Genomic DNA, 20,935 nt, shown 5'->3' on the forward strand with positions numbered 1-20,935 from the left:
ATATTTCACTACCTGTGCTAAATATCCTTGAATCTTTGGGACTTATTGCTGAATCTTTGGTCTTTTCCAGGTACACAATTGTGGAATTCTTAAGAATACAATTGAATTAATTTCATGAAAATAGCAATTTTTTTGTTGTAAAATAGCAATTCAGTGTGTTACAAAATTGCTTTCCTTGGCAAGTGATTAGACTAATCAAGCATTTCAATTCTTTTCATGTAGTCAAAGACCAAAAGTATTGGTTCTGTAAACAAGGTTCAAAACAAACTACACTCTGCCAATAAAGGAATGAAAACAAGTTCAAGGTATAGTATAATTTTAAAATTATTATTCTTTTTTAGTTTTATAAAATATATACCCAAAATATATAAAGTTACAATGCATATATCTTATTCACATTTGGTTATTTTGAACATTTTATACTCAAGTGTTTTGTAACAGTTAATGAACATTTTGTAAAAGGGGAAAGATTTATATGATCTGAAGAGAAACCAGAGTATGAACATTTTATATTTTTCTCTTAGACACAACCACCACATTTCAAATATTTTAAATGTTATTAGTGAGATATTTTCTTAGAACTGGGGCTAGAACTTTTGTCACTTTGCCTAGTTCTCTCAAAACACTAAATAGTCTTCTATTTTTTGAGTATCTAACAGAATGCCATACATTATTATGTAAGACAAGAATGTTGAAATAAGAATGATTTGGCATACTCTAAGACTGCTGTACAGTTATAATTTACCTTCTGTTGGTTTTGGTGAAATGAATTCAAGGTGATCCTTAGAATTAGAAGCATTTTTTAAAAGGCACCCAAAAGGCTGTCTAGGATAGTAGACTTTTTCTAGAAAAGGAAGAGTTTAGGTTGTACCAACCAGTCTAATTCTTAGCAAGTTTTATTATATTTATATGACTATTACCCAATCTGATAATCATTATAATTCAGGGAAACTCTTTATTGATTCTTGTCTTTTAATTGCTTAAATAACTTTTCCATTTTATTAAAAAGAAAGAAAAATTGAGAAAGGGATAAAAAGAGAAATACAAAAAATACTGAAGAGAAGAACATTTGTAGCATGTGTATATCACTGGAAAAGGTTAACTTGTTTTTAGACCCTACATATACTTTTTTTTAAAGAAAGGATTTCTGGGCAGGATTCTGATACCTTTTGGAACCATAGACTTGTTGATGTGTAAGGCCTTGCCCATGTCTCAGTGCCTTTGTGAAGGCCCTTTATTTCATAGATCTTCTAATTCATCAAAAAAAAAAAAAAAAAGAAATCCAACTTTTTGATCAACTTTGATTTTAGTGAGAATGTGATTCTTTAGGTGAACAAAAAGGTTGAGATGAGCACACCAATAACTATTTACTCTATAATTCTTTTTTGAGGTATTATTCTTTGTTGGTAGAATTATGGCCAGGTGTCAATTTTTATACTTCTTGTCAGGCGGCACATAAAATTAAAAGCCACAGGTATTTTGACATAGGTGGCCGAGTTCAGTGCTTAGTTTTTATGTTCATTTGTTCGGCGGCTATGTCTAGACCAACTGTCCTCATAAAGTCATCTCTTAGCTTGTGTGATTTATAAAGACTGAAAGTCTACAGTCTTTTATTATATAGTCCTTCAAAGTCTCAATCATAGATTGCATCATGAATTTAACATTTGTAATAATTTTGATATTTGGGCAAGGCTGTATCTCCTTTCTACATTTCTATTTTTGTGTGCACATGTCCACACACACCCCACACACATATGCACATTTATCTTCATGTGTTCATATTTTTTAATTTTAGTGTTAAATTGAAACACTCTGATGTACAAACTGCTGATGATGTTGCCATTCCAGAGGATTTCTCAGACTTCTCACTTGCAAAAACAATTAGCAAAATTGAAGGGCAGCTGGAGGAAGAGGGCTTACCTGAAGATGATGACATTTTCTCCAGTGTTAGTAAAGATATTGGAACAGGTAGATTTTCTTTTGTCATTTTTTTCTTCATATCATAATTACTTAGAAAAAAATGATTTTGACCAGGCACAGTGACCTATTCCTGTAGTCCCAGTAGCTTGTGAGGCTGACACAGGAGCATTCCAAGTTTTAAGGCCAGCCTTAGCAAATTAATAAGGCCTTAAACAGCTTAGACCCTGTCTCAAAATAATAAACAAGAGTTGGGGATGTAGCCCAGTGTTTAATAACCCCTGGGTTCAATCCCTTGTGTGAAAAACAAAACATGATTTGGGGGAACATTTCTTGCACTTAAAATATTTATTGCAATGTCGTGGATTTGTTTGAGAACAATCTAGTGGGATGTGGTGATGCGAGGAATGAGTGGGATTATAGATGAAATAATATTGATTGTGAGTCCGTAAATTGTTGAAGATGGGTGGTGGGTAAGTGGGAGTTCATGAACTTGTCTTTCTATTTCAGTAGATGTTTGATATTTTCTATTATAAAAAGTAAAAATTAAAATGACTATAATGTTTTTTGGGTTTATCGAGCACTTTTCAACCAAAAATAGTGTTGCATAGCTCATGATTAAAATGTTAAAAAAATCTCTGCTTCTCATTTATTGTTATGTTTTATATATTGCATGTTAAATCAATACATGCAGAAAGATAAATGAATTAATGATGTATCAGGTACAATAATCAAATAAGTTTTCTAATATAATTTTCCTTTTTATTAACTCAACCTTTGCATATCACTATAAGAATAATACGAAGTTTAGATCATCTAAAAGCATTATAATATCAGTAATGGCTCTAAATTTGTTAAATTTAAGAGGAGCTAGCTATGTTGTTGAATAGTAAATAAGACAGTTATGTATGAACATAGTTAATGCTGAACTATAATAAGTCAGTTAATCATGACTTCATGCAAGCCCTTCTGTCATTTGAAATTTAGCAGTTTTGTTATATAATCATAATATTCTCTTGATTCTTTGGAAAATTGTAAATTTGTATGTGTAATGATATCAAACTATATACTGGTCAGTCATAAATGGAGAGCAATTAATTTCCATATTTATTACATTTACTGGCCTAATCAAGCTTTCCAGGGCTAAGTATGGTAGGGAGATAAGTGAAATCATAAATCAGCGGCCTTTCAGTCTTGCTTAAGATGCTCTCAAGGAAGTGATGGCCAGACCATGGGTAGGCAGTCACCCGTGTCCACATGTTCCTGCTCCCATATACAGAGAACGGAACCAGGACAAACCACCTTTACCTTAATGCCACTTTTTTCTTATTGCTGAATTATCTCTGCCACTCTCAGTATCTTCCTTTTTTAGTATCTTTGACCTAAGTGGGAGAATTTTCTCTTACTCCAGATGATTGCTTGGAATGGCTGGGTTATATGTTGGAGGAAAAGATCAAAAAATCAAATCTGCTCTATAAGATTTGAAATAGACTTTCACTAGAAAAGATTTGTATTCATTTCTGTCAGTCACTTTGGGACAACACTGACCTGAGACCACTGTAAATTCTGTTTATTATGGACCACCCTACTGAGTATGAATTTGGTCTGTAAACTATGGGAGTCCAGGTACAGGTTAGATTCTCAGGAGAAAATTTTCTTCCTCTAAACTGAGTTCTAATGATGAGATGTGAATAGTTCCTTGTTGTTCCTTTCTGTTGAGAGGATTTATTTCTCATTCATCTTTATCTTAGAAGTATTTAATGCCCTTAGTGTCCCTTAACAGGGATATATCAGTAGACTCACTATTTTAAGCATTTTTTTCCTCATAAAGTAGTAGTGTGTCTTAAAACTGCTGATACATTAGATTCAGCAAAAGAAAGTAAATTCAATCATTTAAATCCACAGAGGCACAGATCAGATTTCTAAAGGCCAAACTCCATGTTATGCAGGAGGAATTGGATAATGTTGTATGTGAATGCAATAAAAAGGTATGATTTTAAAACTTCTCAAAAGAAATGCTCTAACATTTAAAGACATTTTGGGGCAGTTTCAATTATATTTTAAATAGCTTTATTTTTAGGTATGATTCATTTTGAATTAAAATTATATATAAATATGGAACTTTATTCTGAGATGTTGAATTATCACAAAGACAAATAAGTTTTAAAAGTGCATTAATTAGAATTATTTTTCCTACTTACAAAGGTAAGCTATTAAACACAAATAAGATATCAGACTTACATTTTAGAAGATGAAAATGGAATATGCTTTGTTTTTCTTCATTAAATGGGTATAAATATCTCATCAAAGACCATATTCTGAAGCTCCTCTTTTCTGCTTTGTTTGGATATGAAATTATGTGTATTTTGTCACACTCTCTAATTTCATAACTAGGAAGATGAAATTCAGGATTTAAAGTCTCAAGTAAAAAATTTTGAAGAAGATTATGTGAGACAGCAACGAACAATTAATATGCAACAGTCTCAAATAGAAAAATATAAAAGTCTTTTTGAAGAAGCAAATAAAAAATGTGATGGATTACAACAACAGTTGTCTTCAATAGAAAGGGTAATGATTTTGCTATTTTCTCTGAACTTAATGCCAAAGATATATTAAAACTATTAAAGTAACATTTGTATAAACACCACTTTTGGTTGTTCAGTTATTAGTATTTACTGAAAACTCTGCTTTTAAAACAACTCTATTAGAATATAATCCACATACCATATTTTATTCTTTTGAAGTACACAATTCAATGGCTTAGTATATTCACAGAATTGTGCAACTACAGCCACAGTCAGTTTACACCATTTTCATAGTCTCAAAAAATACTGTGCACCCTTTGGTTACCACACCCAACCTCTCTTCCCCCAAATGTTTCCAGGCAACCACTAATCTATTTCCTATCTCAATAGATTTGTCTGTTCTAGAAATTTCATATATTTGGACTCATATTATATGTGGTTTTTATACTGACTTTTTACTTATCATGATGTTTTTAAGGTTGATCCATGTTGTAACACCAATCAGTATTTCATTCCTTTTTATTGGCAAGTAATATTCCATACATAGCTATAACTCATTCATCCATTGGACATTTGGATTGTTTCCCTGTTTGACTGTTTTGAATAATGCCACTATAAACATTCATGTACAAGTTTTATGTGAACATATGGTTTTTGAGTTATCTAGTGGCACTGTGTTTAATGTTTTGAGGAACTGCTCAGTTTTCTAAACTGGCTGCACTATTTTATATTCTGCCAGCAATGGAAGGAGGGGTCCAGTTTCTTCACATTCTCACCAAAACTTGTTACATGATATTTTTTATTGTAACTATTCTGGTGTGAAGTAGTTACCTCATTATGGTTTTGCATTTCCTTAATGACTGATGATGTTGAACATCTTTTCATGTGCTTATTGGCATTTTGTATCTCTTCTTTGGGGAAATGTTGATTCACATCCTTCGCCCATTTTTAAAATTGGATTTTTTTTTATTGATAATATTTTAATATATTCTATATATAGCTTTAAGTTCCTTATCAGGTATATAATTGGCACATATTTCTCCAAATCTGTGCGCTGCTTTTTATTTTCCTTAGAGTATCCTTTGAAGTATGAAATTTGATCTAATTTTTTGGTTGTTTAGACTTGTAATGTCATATCTAAGGAAAGAATATATTTTAAATGAACTATTTAAAATCTTTCTATTTACCATTGTTATAATAAAAATTAAATATACAGGATTACTTTGCAAAACTTAGTGATGATAAAAATATAATATAGCATTTACTGAGATTTTTTGTAAGAAAATATGCCTCCATTAATACATCATTGTGATCTCTCTAATATGTTTGTATGAGAGCCTACTTTTAGACATTTCATTTTGGTATAATTGCCATTGTCTCTTGGTAATAACTTTAATAATCAGATTTATTTAGGTTAAGTTCATATACAGTAAATTTACTTTTTAGTATACAGTTCTATGAGTTTTGATAAATAGTTGTTTAACCATTACCATAATCATGATGTAGAACAATTTCATCACCCTCAAATTCCTTGTGAATTTAGTCATGTTCTTCCCCTAATCCCAGCCCCAGTCAACCACTGATAATTTGGCCTTTTCCAGAATCACATAAGTTATATCCTTTATTTTTTCCATTTACCCTAAAGCACTTGAGATTTATCCATGTTGCCCATTCCATTTCATTGCTAAGTAGTGTAGATGTTGAATGATATATCACAGTTCGTTTACCCACTCATTTAGTAATAAAAAATAACTTTAGTATCTAATGGCTTAAGTCTGTGCTATCCAATAAGGCAGCCATTTACTATTTGTAGCTAGGCTACATTGTGATGTGCTATAGTATAAAATAAACATACACTTTGAAGATTTACTGTAAAAGAATGAATAATTTAAAATATCTCAATCTTATTTATTAGTTATACATGATAGAATGTAATCAATCTTATTTTTTTATATCGGTCACATGTTGAAATAATGTTTTAGATATACTGAGTTAAGTGAAATACATTATTAAAATTAATTTTGCCTTTTTCTTTTTAACTTCTTCAAAGTAGCTACTAGAAAATATAAACATGTAGTTCATATTTTACTTCTGTCAGTTTAAGAAATATAGATGATTAGTATAAAAAAAAGCTGTGATTAGGAAATCAACTTTTTTTTTTTGTTGGTGGTATAGGAGATTGAACCCAGGGCCTCATGTGTGCTAGGCAAGTACTCTACCACCTCTTTTTTAAAATCTATTTTTATCTATCTTATTTATTTTTCATTACTGAGGATGGAACCCAGAGGCATCTTAAAATGAGCCACATCTCCAGCCCTTTTTAGACAGGGTCATTAAGTTGCCCAGCTGGCCTCAAACTTAGGATTCTTCTGCCTCAGCCTCCTGTTACTTGGGATTATAGGCATGTGACACTGTGTCTGGCTATGCTATTTTAATTTGTTATGGCTACCATTTGTCACCACACACCCAAGTACTGGCCCTTTGTCTAATCTAGTCTCAAATAATATCAAGACTTTGGTTACATATTTGTTTGCTCTCATATCCTATCCTATGCATTCTTTCTTTCAAATGTTTTTATTCATCTCTTTCAGTTCATTGTCACCACTTGGTTCAAGCAATTACTACCTTATTTCTGAATCCTCTTAATGGGTGATTTTATGTTCATTTTCTTTGTCATCCTGTACTCTATCAATGGATAAATTTTCTCAAAGGCAGCACTGCTTATACCCTTTCCTTTGGGGAAAAAGAGGAATAATTTTTTTTTTAATGTTACATAGTAGGGGAACTGAGTCTGAGTGGTTAAGCAAACAGAATTCCAACTGTTTTGTCTGACTCCAAAGTCTGCATTCTTCCCACAAACAAGGTCAACTGTTTTTCAAATTATGTGTATTAAGTTATTCTAGCAGCTGATGGTGACAGATGGATTACTTTCTAAAGCATAAAAACAAAAAGCATTAGACTTTTTCTGTTAATGATCTTTTTAACAATTAACTTTATTGAGGAATGACTTAAATACAATTAAGACTTTTAAAAATACACAGTTCAATGAGGTGGTTTTGTTTTTTGTACTGACAATAGAATCTAGGGGGGGGTGCTTTACCACTGAGCTACATCCCCAGTCCTTTTTTTTTTTTTTTAATTTTTTAAAATTTTTTATTTTGAGACAGAGTCATGCTAAGGTGTTGAGACTGGCTCCGAACTTGTTATCCTCTTGCCTCAGCCTCACAGGCATGTATGTGCCAGTGCACCCAGTTGCAGTTGAATGAGTTTTGAGGAATTAATATATCCTTATAAACACCACAATCAAGATAAAGAAAATTTGTCTCTCCTTCAAATGTCCTTTGTACTACTTCTCCAATAAACTTCCAGTTTCTAACCAGGGACCCAGGCAACTGATGATTTGCATTCTTTTGCTACAATTTTGTTTTCTCTGTTCTAAAATTTCATATAGATGGAATCATAAATATGCAATTTTTGTCTGGATATTTTTGTTCTTAATGTTTTTGAAATTCATCAGTGTTGTAACCTGTTTTATGGTTCATTTCTTTATATTGCTGAGTAATATTTATTTGCCACATTTATAGTATTTATACCACATTTTGTTTATGTGTTTACTAGTTGATTTGGGCATTAGAATTTTTTCCAGTTTATTAGAAATAAAGCCACTGAATTTCCATATGCAAGTATTTTGTGTAGATTCATATTTTGTGAATACATTTCTAATATCAGAATATTGGATAAATTTTCTGGGTCTTATAGAAACTATTTATTAAATTTTTAAAGAAATTATCAAACTGTTCCAAAGTGATCATTGAATTTTGTATTTCCGCTAACAGTATATGAAAATTCAGTTCCTCTGTATCCTTATCAACACTTGGTATTCTCAGTCTTAATAATTTTAGCTCTACTAAGGGAGAAGTAGTAGTATATCATTGCAATTTATTTCTAAACTATTAATGTTGAACATCTTTTCATGCGCTTATTGGCTGTTCATTCATTTCTTGTTATGTGTTGTTCAAACCTTTTTCCTATTTGAAAAACATTGCGTTGTAGGAGTTCTTTATGCCTCTTTATATTTAATCCCTTTTTTTAGAAGCATATGTATTATGAATAATTTCTCCTAGTCTGACTTGACTTCAATTTTCCTAACAGTATGTTTCCAAAGGCAGCAGTTTTAAATTTTGATGCATTCCATACATTCTTTTTTTCATTCTCTCCAGAAACCTTTTTCTGCCCTAAGGTTATGAGGATTTCTCCTATAATTTGTGTGTGCATGTGCGCACATTTGTGTGTATAATGTAAAATAAAAATTACATAGTGTCATATTTTTCAAATTTTGTGGTATAAGGGTTAGGTCAATGTTTAATTTTTTTGTGTGTGTGCAATTTCTCCCCATTCGGTTACCATGTCACCTGTTTAGAAAATGAATTGACACCATATATATGCTATATATAAAGCGTATATATGGTTTATTTCAGGACTCTACTTTGTTACATTGATCTATTTTTTATATAATTCATAAGATATAATTTGTAGGTAAAATCATGTGCAATTTTCTTTTAGAAAGGATTTTAATTACCAGTTCAGTTTATTTAATACATACATCTATTCTACATTACTTTTTGAATCAGTTTTGGTAATCTATTTTTTAAGAAACTTGTCCATTTCATCTAAGTAGTCAAATGTATTGGCATAAATTTATTTATAATATTCCTTTATTTATAATACAACTTATAATTTACAATTTATAACACCTATCTGACCTATAATACGACCCTTTCATTCCTGATATTCATAATTTGTCTTATTTTTAACCAATCCTACTTTAAATTTATTTACGAATCTTAAGTATAATGCATTTTCTAATACATTTTCCCTCCCTCTTTCAGAGATGATTATAACATAGTTGGTTTTCTTTCTTCAACTTTCCAACACCCTTTCTAGACTCTCTGAGTTCATGACTTTCCCGTTTCATTAAGAAAACAAAATCAAAAGATAACGTCATCATCCTATCATGAAATCTTCCAGCCTCTTTGCTTCTATACTAATATACTCTGCCCCGTTATAATGGATTACTACCTCTTCTGTTTAAAGCTGGTCCTTGTACATGGATCCCAGATGCTCACTCCTACTCAAGGACTTTGCACCTTGCTATTATCCTGCCTTTGTCTTGCAAAATTAAATTTATTGTGTTCTTTTTCGTGAGTATACAAACAAGCCATACAATCTCACACACACACATATATTTATTTAAAACCTGTTTAGGTCCCATATCTCCTCCCACCCTACATCATTGCTACATTTTCCACAGCTGCCAAGTCTGTTCTTATTCTCCCTTAGTCACTTGTTTCTGAAACCTGATCTGATCACTTATTTATCCTTATCTGATTTTTCTCACCTGAATTACTGTAGAACTTTGTCACTCTGCCAGCATTTGTATCTCTTTCGCCTCCAGTGCCTTTTATGAATGCTTTAAGAATTATGAGAGGATGTAAATTATTTCCTCTTGAAGGTCTTAGCATTTGGGTTTTAAAGTTAAATTTTATTTTCTTTATGCTACCAGCTTTTTTTCTTTTAAAACATATGACATTCAGAACTTGGGATTTTTCATAAAACTTTTGTCTAGCAGTGTACAAACTGCTTTTTGGGGGGTAATAACATTAATTTTATTGTCTGTTTTCAGGATGCCAATAGTATCTTGTCTGTACTTAGTAAAAGATACTAGAGTATGATTGAACACAGAAATGTTTTCAAGTTTATTAGATTTGCTTTTCTTATTGGCTTTATGTATATAGAACGATTTTATTTCCTGCTTTACTATTCTTCTGACTACATTTTATCCTTTTTCTTCTTCATGCCTCCCCAGAAGGGGACAGTATTGATTAAAGAACTGGTGGGAGAACATCATGTAGTGAAGGATGTTTTGCATTTTTTGGTGAAGTAGGTTCCAAGTCACCATCAGGAAGGAGAAGGATGGCTTCATTCCCCTGGTCTGTGAGAGGAGGCTGAAATGAGGTAGCAAGAACTGTGGACTTTGCAGCTAATGAGCTTCTTTTGCTTTTTCCATGTGAACAGTGAGATAAATCATATGAGCTTTTAGTGGAGCTGCCACCCACAAAGCTGTGAAGAAGACTGTGACAGCAGATGGTATCCAGACGCAGTTTGATTTGTTTAGAAACCTACATAAAGAACAGCATGTGTTGTTTTGTTTTCCCCCTTAATTACTCAAAGCCAAGGAGATCAGTATCCAAAGATGATATAGTGATATATCCAGGAAAAAAAAAAATTGTGAAAGAATACAGACCATGTTTTTATTGTATCATTTAAGTTCTACAGTATTTTTTGGGTCGCGGCTTTCTGTAAGGCCCTAGACTAGGCCTTATGTTGAAGGGGGTACAAAAAGAGTGGGTTAAGTATTAAGTTCAATTTAATAAAGATGTGATTAGTTCCTTTTGTATGCCACTAAAGTGCTGGAAATTAAGATAGTTTCTGTCTTCAAGGATCTAGTTTACACTGTGGTGGGGAAAATAAAGCAAATGGACAATTTCAGTGCCACACAGCAGGCACTATAATAAATGTGTATCAAGATGTCCTAGAGGCTCTAAGGAAAGGCACCTAATCCAACCTGGGTGGATAGTCAGGATTAGAGATGGGAGGCTTCCTGGAGGAGGTAAAGTCCTGTGAACAACAATAGCTGAATATTAAAACAATGAGTAGGTTAAGGGATCAGGAGACTGAGAGGCAGGAAACATGGCTGTTTGGGAGTGATCCAAGTATTGCTGATATTACTGAAGGTAATATCTGTGAGAGATGAGGCTGGTTGACAGGGGCCAGATTCTGGTGGAAGTTTGAAGTTACCAATATGTTCATGTTTCTTAATGTTCTTCATGTTGGCCTGTTGACTCTCTGCAACAGAATACCCTAGGTTATTTACAGAAATGTAAGTGTAATCCTAACCCAAGATATAGAAAACCATCATCCATAAATTATTTTTTCTGCTCAGAATTGGGATTTTCCTATAGGACTAATGTTTTGCACTTGATGAATATTTTCTTACATATTTCTCCAGTTCTACACAAAAAGTGTGGGAGAGTGAATGTCTTACATTGGTCTTTTGGGAGGCTTCTGAAAGAACTACTGTAGTTATAAAAAGTTGCTTATAAAAAAAATAGGGAATGTGTTATATTGCTGTGGATCAATAAAGGGAGAAAATTCCAAGGTAATCTGAGAGTTTAGTTCACAACTACATTTTTAGGATATATTTTTCTAATACCAGTTTGGGGCAAGAAGTCCCTGAGAACTCTAGTGTTCAGCCACTAGCTGTGTATGGGGCCGGTAGTGGATCGGGGGTTGTTTGCAGGGAAATTTGGGGAAAAGCAAAGAATGAAAAGGTGGAAAATATAAAAATGGAAATTATCTTTTTTACTATGCAGGAATTAGAAAATAAAAGAAGACTACAAAAACAGGCTGCCACTACCCAGAGCACCACAGAGGTTCGCTTGAATAGAGCCCTAGAAGAAGCAGAGAAGTATAAACTGGAGTTAAGTAAATTAAGGCAAAGTAACAAGGTATGAAAAGATTAAACAGTTTTGGTAGAGATTGCTTTTGGTAACTTCCTTTTATGCAAGCATCAAAAATAATAGTTTTAAAATTATAATCCCTGATGTTAAATGAACATTTTTCATTTTCAGCAAATTAGGATTACATGCTGGGGCTGTTACCATAACTGGGTGATACCACAGTTCTTTAGAGGATTCATTCATTTCTTTATCCAAAAGATCTTTATGGATGCCCATGTTATATGCCAGACACTTTTCTGAGCTCTTGATAAGTAATGTGGAGGTGGGGAGTGTCTTTTCCATCATATGTTGGTTATATTCTTTGCTGAGCCTCAGTTTTCTTGTATAGAAAGTGATGGGCTATTTTACTTGGCAGTGGTTCTCAAACTTGAGCTTGTATCGGGATCACCTGAAAAGTTTGTTAAAACACAGATTGTTGGGTCCCAGCCTTGGAGATTGTGATTTAGTAAACAGGAAGAGGCCTGAGAATTTGGAAATTTAAGAGGTTCCTAGGTGACACTGCTGCTGGTTCTGAAACCATAGTTCAATAACTACTGTTACAGAGCTATTAGAAGGATCACCATCTCCAAGGTCTAGCCAGTGCTTGGCATAGGAATAGCATTCAGTGCCTTAAATAACTGTTAAATAAATGAAGGCTCAAGTACTGATGTATATGAAGACATCTGTACATTCTGTAAATATTGACCATTAGTTTTTGGTTCTCTGTCAACCTGAAAGGACAAAAGTTGATACTCCATTGGAATCTCTCCCATAGGACAACATTTAATAATTTAACAATGACTTATATGAGGAAATTAGGAACCACCTTTACTTCATACACAGATAATATATTCTGGATTACATTAGTAACATTTAATAGGCATAGAATGGAATTGGCCTTGATTAGTCCTCCAGCATGTTTAACAGAGGCAAAAATGTGACAGTGACTGCAGTTTTAACAATATCATCTGTGAGATCATTTATGCTATTTTGATCAAACTATTTTCATGTTCAAGGGCCATCAATGATGGCATGATAACTGAGATTTATTAGTAGAAGTTATCAGATGACAAATTAAGTCATCTTTACAGACAATAATTAGCATATTAGAATATTTCTAATTTGCATTTTAAAAGGATTTTGAAGATAGTAAAAGGAAGAGTAACCATGTGTATATCAGTATTTGCAATTCTGGTTGCAGAACTGATCTTTATATTAGCACACATTAGAAAAGTAGAAAGAAAACTCAGTTTCTAGCAGATGATTCCCCTTATTCTATCCGGCCATCTTAAAAATTCAGATGACGAAGACTTGTTATGTGAACAACTTATTTTAAAATCATTAACACTATAAAAACAACTTAGATGCATTCAACATACAGACTTCTGACCCCAGAAATGTATTATGGGTGACTGATTTAAATACAGTGGCATAATATTTGTGAATATATTGCTTACTGTGTACTATAATGTAGACATTTGAGGCCGGAGTTTAAAAATGTAACATTTTAGAATTTAAAAAAAACTATGTATTTGTCTTATATTTTTTAAAACAATTATTCTGCCTAACATTTATCTTTGAGGGATGTTTTGGGGTTATATGGTAATTCTCTTAGAGTCTAATCTGTATGTTTTGTGAGCAGTTTTTTTCTTTCAATTTAATTCTTTGTGCTTCTCATTCTGATTAAACATATAATTATTTTTAAATAGGCAATTAAAATTATTCCAGTCTATATGTTTAAAGAATATAACAGGGAAAAGTCATGTTTCCACAAAATTGAACAAGATTACCTCCTAGTCATAAGAAAGTTAAAGATCTGTTTTTAAAAATAATGGCAAACTTATTCTCCACAGAGGTTAAGAAGCAAATTTGGTTTTAAAGTAAGAGTAACTTCTGAAATGTAAAGTCAGTCAATTTAAACCAGGTGCTGTATAAATGTACAACCTTAGTCTCAGTCACTATTGTGTCCTCAGGGCCTGGCACATGGTCATTGCTGAAGTCACACGGAAGGAAGGAGTGATAGAAGTAAGGTTTTAATTGGAATTCCACTTAAAAACAGGGCATTTGATTTGATGGTCGCTTGAAATCCTTTTACAATATGACACCAAAGTCCATGTTTCTTCATTTAGGAAGACATAATTTCTGATTCTTCATTAATTCATGTAGGAATATTAGGGCCTGATAAGTACTGTATTGGCCAGACCTTTACTAGAGGCTGAAAGATATAAAGGAGATGAAAATTAAATGTGTTCTTTGCAATCATGCAGCTTTTATTGGATTGGAATAGATGTTTAGATAACCCATCAAGCAAAATTAAGGGGCAACTATGAGAAATGCTGTGGGTAAGCTAAGCTCTGAATAATATATAGGAGTTAAATATCAAGGGAGATAATTATGGACAGAAGGAATACTATGTAAAAATGGTTCTCTGGCAGGAAAAGAGGACAAGTTAATGAAAGGCAAAAACAGATGTGAAGGGAGTGATACAAAATGAGTCTTCAAATTTAAGTACATAAGGATCAAATCATCTGACTCCCTTAGGCCAGGGTTAAGGATTTTAGATTTCATCCAAAGAGCAGTGCAAAACTACTGTACAGTTATTCTCTATAAGGCAGAGAGAGGATTGATGGCAAGCAGGCCAGAATGGATGCATATAGACTGGTTAAGAGTAAGTGTGAGAGATGATGATGTAGTTTGTGATAGTGGTAGAAATGGAAGGAGTTAAGTACCCAAATACATTTAGAGGCAGGCACAGTGGTGCATGCTTGTAATCCCTGCAGCTCAGGAGGCTAACGTGGGAAGATTGAAAGTTCAAAGCCAGCTTCAGCAAATTAGTGAGGCCCTAAGCAAATTTGTGAGATCCTGCCTCAAAATAAAAATAAATAAAAAGAGCTGAGGATGTGGCTCAGTGGTTAGCACCCCTGGGTTCAATGCATTAGGGGTTTGTGATGGACTGGATATGGTATGTGGGAAAGGGAGGCTTAAGGGAGGATTTTTTGACTTCTGGTTTTTAAGAACTAGATAGTACCATTCACTGAAATAAGAAACACTGGAATAGTTCTGGAGAAGAAAATTTTTAGTTGTTTAAGAATATATTAAGTTTGAAGTTATATATTATACATTTCCTCTTGTATTTCTCAGGCTAAGTCTGCAAAGAGTAGGAAGACAGAATTAAGTGAGAGAGAGAGAAAAGCAAGGGCCAGACTGAGCCTTGATGTATTCCAGTATTTCTAAGGAGTGGTCAGTAGTGTTGAATGCTGCTAAGAGGCTGTGAAGTCAAGTTCTGTTAAAAAAAAAAAAACTGCTATATTCAACCATACCAAAGTGATCACCTGAGAAATGTTTTGGTAGAGTGGTAAGGGAAGAAGCCAGATTTCATGGGGAATGAAAAATGAATGCAGGTGAGGAAATGGAGATAGTGAATATATATGTGTGTAATTCTTCAAAGACACTCAAAAGGGCTGAGTTGGAGGGACAGAGTTGAGTGAATTTTTTAATGGATAATTTACGTACAATAAAATGCAAATTGTACAGTGCACACCGAGTTTGGGCTGCTCCTTTTAGTCAGCTTTTTCGCTGCTATGACTAAAGGACCTGACCAGACCAACTGTAGAGGAGGAAAAGTTTATTAGGGGGCTCACAGTTTCAGAGGTCAAAATCCATAGACAGCTGGCTCCATTCCTTGGTGCCCAAGGTGAGGCAGAACAACATGGTGGAAGAATATGGTGGAGGAAAACAGCTCAAATGATGATCAGAAAGCAGAGAGAGATTCTACTTGCCAGAATACAATATACGCCCCAAAGCCACGTTTCCAATGCCCCCTTCTCCTTGCACACCCCACCAACCACTCCGTCCCATCAGGTGATTGGGTTAAGGCTCTTGTAACCCAGTGATTTCTTCTCTGAACTTTCTTGCATTGTCTCACGTGAGCTTTTGGGGAACACCTCACATCTAAACCAAAACACTTCTACTTACCTGTATAACCAGTCACTATATAGAATATTTACATTTCCCCAAAGTGCCTTTGTTTCCCTTTCTAGGTCCCTCCCAGAGACTGCATTGCTCTGATTTCATTGGCTTCTTTCACTTGGCATAATCATGATCATACGATTGACCTATGTTGAGTTTTTATTTTTTCTTGATTCATCTTATTCTTTCCAAAGACTCAACTTTTGTTTTTATTTTCTTTATCATTTGTTTTCTATTTCACTGAATGCTCTTTATTATATCCTTTTGTGTACTTGCTTTGGTTTTAATTTGCTCTTCTATTCTTAGCTTCTCAAGTTGAAGGCTTAGATCATTGATTTTTAGACCCTCCTTTTCTAAAGCATTTAAAGCTAGTTTCCCTTAAATTATGCTTTAGCTAAGTCCCAGAACTTTTTTTGCCTATCTTTTAACTAAAATTTCTATTTTTAATATACCTACTGTGATATAATCAACTTACAATAAACCTGTAGATATTTAGTATAAAATGTATTGATTTTTGACTGTACACCTATGAAATAACCGCCCATTATATATCTGTCACCTCTGAAAGTTTGTGTCCCTTTATAATCCTCTATCCCCAGGTAATTTGTTTACTTTTTTCTAGAATTTTATCTTCTTTAATTTTTTTTTCCCAGTGTGACCTCTTTTATTCAGGACAGTTATTTTGAGATTCATCCATGTTGTTTCATGTGACAATAGTTCATTTAATAAAATTTTTTACCCATGGTATAAATGCACCAGTATTTGCCCATCCATTAACCTGTTGATAGACAGGTGGGTTGTTTCTAATTTTGGCCTATTACAAAGCCTGCCATGAACATTCACGTATAAGTTTTTGTGTAGACATATGTTTTCTCTTCTGTTGAGTAAATACGTAGGAGATGAATGTCTGAGTTATATTGTATATTGCTAAATCTAAGGTAAGAGATTTTTTCTTATGGAAGCTGCATGCCTTTTAGCTTTTATGTTTGGTTTAGTATTTGTATACAATGTGAAATAAACAGTAAGGTTTTATTTTGTTTTGTTTTGCGTTTTTGGGGCATATATCCCAGTACTGTTTATTGAAAAGATGATTCTTTCATCATTGAATTATCCTGAAACTTCTGTTGAAAATCTGTTGTTCAGATAGGTGTGGATCTATTTCTGGAATATTTATTTAATTGGTCTGTATGCCTGTTTTTATGCTAATCATTGTTTTGATTAGAGCCATATAAGTCTTGATATCAGTGAGTCCTTCAACTTTCTTCTTTTTATAAGTCGCTTGGTTATTCTGGGTCCTCTTCTTACAAATTTTAGAACTATCTTAACAGCTTCCACAAAAAACCTGTTGAAATTTTGGTTGGCATTACCTTAATCCATAGACAAATTTTGGGAAATTTGACAATATTGTGTCTTTTAAATCACAAATAGAGACTATATTTAAGGCATCAATTTCTCTAAGCAATATTTTATACATTTTAATATGTAGGTCTTGTACCTTTGTCTCAACTTATCTTAGTATTTCATATTTTTGATGTTATTATAAATGCTTTTTTTAAATTCAAATTTATCTTTGTTGCTAGAATAGAAAAATACAATTTAACTTCAGTATATCCTATATGTCTGCAGTAATGCTAGACTCACTTATTCCTTAGGATTTTTTTCTGTACAAATCATGGATAAAGTACCAATTAGTAAATATTTTAGGTTTTATAGGCTATATATGGTCCCTTTTTGTGTACTCTTTACTGGTTTTCTTTTTAAAATTCATCTAACCCTTTAAAACTAAAAACATTTTTAATTCATGACCTTATAGAAAAACTGACTGCAGTTTCCTAGAAGATCTTATCAGGAATGCCTATGGAATTTTTTTCAGTCGCCTTTTTCTTGATCTTTTAAGATGATAACATATTTTTCTTTTAGTCTGTTAATATGAATAACATTGGTTGATTTTTCAAATGCTAAGACAACATTATATTCCTGGGATGAACCTCACTTGAGGGTGTTTCGTTATCCACTTTATATAATATTGGGTCAAATTAGTGAAAATTTTAGAGACTTTTTTTTCTTTTTTTGTATGTATGTACACATGGGAACATACTTTTAGTCCGTAGTTTGTATGTGTGAGATTGTGGTGTTGGAACTGAACTCGGGGCCTCATGCATTATACCAATGAACTACATCCTCAAGCCCTTGTTTTACTTTTCTTGTAAATTATTTCCAGTCTATAGTTTTTTATAAAATTTTTTGTTTTCTTTTGGTATAAGGGTAATAGAGATGTCATGTAATTAATTCCTAACTCAATTTTCTGGAAAAGTTTAACTTTCTGAAAAAGCTTTTGTAGAGTTGGTATGTTCTTCCTTGAGTGTCTGGTATAGTTCACAAGTGAAGCCATGTGGACCTGCAGTTTTATTGTAGAACTAATTTAAAATTCAAATTCAATATATTCAGTAGTTAAAGAAATATTCTTGTTTTTATGTTTGCATCTTGCAAGGAATCTGTCCATTTCACCTATGTTGTTTATTGGCTTAAAGTTTTTATACTATTTCCTGAGTATTCCTTCTACATTTTTTTGCTGACCACCCCGCACCAGCTTCCTCATTCTTTTATTGGTAATTTGCTTCTTATCATTCTCACTAGAGCCTTACTAATTCTAATTTCACTGATTTTTCTCTATTTTATGTCTCTTTAAAGATTTATGCTCTTTATTATTTCTTTCCTTCTCTTTATTTTGGGTTCAATTTGTTCTTTACTCATTTCTTATAGTGGAGTCTGCTGAATTGAACCCTTTTTTAATGTAAGCATTTAGCCCTAAAAATTTTCTTCTGTGCATTCCTCTAGCTACTTTACACAAATTAAAATTATTCTATTTTTAATACTTTCTAATTTTTCTTTGATTTCTCCTTTGACTCATTCATAATTATTTATAAGTTTACCATTTCATTTCTAAATATTTTGGGATTTTCTTTGACCTTTCTAATTTAATTATATCATGGACAGAGAATGTATGTGGTCTCATTTACATCACTGTAAATTTATGGAGACTTTTGATCCAGAATCTTGTCAAATACTTTTTTGGCATCAATTCAGATGACCATGTGGGGTTCCTCTATTCTCTTAATGTGGTATGTTAACATTGATTTTTGAATGTTTAACTATGGTTGCATTCTAGCAATAAATCCCACTTGGTCACCATGTATAATTCTTTAAATGTGCTGTTAACTTCAGTTTGCTATTATTCTGTAAAGGATTTTTATATCAAAATTTATCAGGGATATTGGTTTATGGTTTTCTGTAGAATACAGAAGTGTTCTATTCAATTTGGGGGAAGTATGTGAGGATGGATGGTATTAATTCCTCTCTAAATGTTTGGTAGAATTCACAAGTGAAGCCAGGCATTTCTGGGCTTGACTTTATTGGAAGGTTTTTGTTCACTCATTCAGTATCTTTACTAATTATAAGTTTACTCACAATTTACATTATTCAGTTTTGGTAGGCTGAGTTTCTAAGAATTTATCAATTTCATTTAAGTTATCTGATTTGTTGGCTACAGTGTTCATAGTAGTTTTAAAAAAATTTTTAGTTATAAATGGACACAATACCTTTATTTTATTTATTTTTATGTGGTGCTGAGGATCGAACCCAGTGCCTCACACATGCCAGGTAAGCACTCCACCACTAAGCCACAAGAGTAGTTTTATGATACTTTTTATTTCTGTAAAATTGGTGTATTGCCCTCCCTTTTTATTTCTGATTTTAAGTATTTGAATTCTCTTTCTCTTTTCTTTGTCTACCTGCAGTTTCATTAATTTGTTAATCTTTCCAAAGCATCAACTGTTTCGTTTGATTTTTTTCTCTAATTTATCTCTGCTCTTATATTTATTATTTTCCATTTCTGCTAGCTTTGAGTTTAGTTATTTTGAGTTCTTTAATATGTTAAATTAGGTTGGTCTGAGATCTTTGTCCACTCTTAATATAAGTATCACATCCTTAGTATCAGCAATGTTTACACTCTGCCCTATTAAGTTTTGGCGTACTGATTTTCTAATTTCCCTAGTTATATCTTCTTTGACCCACTGGTAGTTTGAATGTGCTATAGTTTGGATCCTGAATGTCCCCCAAAGGTTCATGTGTTGAAGGCTTGGTTGCCAGCCCATGATTCTATGAGCATTAACGGACCTTTAGGAGATAGGGCCTATGGAAGGAAGTTAGGTCATTGGAGCATGCCCTTGAAGGGGATATTGGGACTCCAACCCTTTCCTCTTGTTGCTTCCTGGCTGCCATGAGGTGAACAGGCTGCCTCTGCCAGGTACCCCCTGTTGTCATGTACTGTGCCCAAAGCACCAGAACCAGGTGACCATGGACTGAAACCATGAGCTAAGATCAACCTTTCCTCCTTAAATATTCATCTCAGGTTTTTGTCATAGTGATGGAAAGTTGACTAACACAGGACTGTGTTGCTTAATTTGGATTTTCCAGTTTTTCTAATTTCATTCCAATAATAGAATAGATACTTTGTATGATTTCAGCATTTTAAAATTTATTAAGACATTTTTGTGGTCTGTGATAATCTGTCCTAGAGAATGTTCCATGTGCACTTGAGAAAACTATTCATCCATTGTTGGGAAGAGTATTTTATATTTTTCTTTGGTCCAGTTGGTTTGTAGTATTCAAGTCCCCTGTTTCCTTTTTCATTTTCTACCTAGTGGTTGTATCTATTATTCAAAGCAAAGTACTCATATTTTCTACTATTATTGCAGAGCTGTTTTTTCCTTTAAATATGTTAATTTTTACTTAATACGTTTAGGCACTCTGATGTTTGATGCATAAATATTTATAATTAACAGTTTTGACTTAGCCTATTTTCCCTTCCATCTCAGAGAAGGAAATGGGGAGTGGCTATACCAGGGAGGATGTGGGGAAAGAGCAAACACCATTTGATTTTTGCCCTTTTTTTTTTTTTTTTTT

At 33.0% G+C, this 20,935-nt stretch overlaps 2 protein-coding genes across 6 annotated transcripts in view; one reads left to right on the forward strand and one right to left on the reverse strand.

Annotated features, from left to right (window-relative positions):
* The window catches only part of TEX9 (testis expressed 9), a 44,762-nt gene that overhangs the window by 21,849 nt on the left and 1,978 nt on the right, over positions 1–20,935 (forward strand). For 2 of the 3 annotated variants that reach the window (XM_079129978.1, XM_079129979.1), the window contains 5 exons: positions 223–305; positions 1,796–1,968; positions 3,823–3,905; positions 4,312–4,485; positions 11,876–12,010. In XM_079129978.1, coding sequence (XP_078986104.1) covers positions 223–305; positions 1,796–1,968; positions 3,823–3,905; positions 4,312–4,485; positions 11,876–12,010 — 648 coding nt within the window. Of the gene's footprint in view, positions 1–222; positions 306–1,795; positions 1,969–3,822; positions 3,906–4,311; positions 4,486–11,875; positions 12,011–20,935 lie in introns of those variants that run through there. The other variant, XM_079129980.1, reaches the window with a different exon arrangement.
* The window catches only part of MNS1 (meiosis specific nuclear structural 1), a 66,951-nt gene that overhangs the window by 11,661 nt on the left and 34,355 nt on the right, over positions 1–20,935 (reverse strand). The window contains exon 11 of one of the 3 annotated variants that reach the window (XM_079129944.1): positions 10,465–11,348. The exons of 1 other annotated variant lie outside the window; for it this stretch is intronic. The gene's annotated coding sequence lies outside the window, so the exon portion shown is untranslated. Of the gene's footprint in view, positions 1–10,464; positions 11,349–12,016; positions 14,217–20,935 lie in introns of those variants that run through there. One more of the 3 variants, XM_079129946.1, reaches the window with a different exon arrangement.

This window comes from Sciurus vulgaris (assembly GCF_902686455.1).
Source record: "Sciurus vulgaris genome assembly, chromosome: 2".
In the NCBI taxonomy this organism is placed as follows: Eukaryota; Metazoa; Chordata; class Mammalia; order Rodentia; family Sciuridae; genus Sciurus; species Sciurus vulgaris.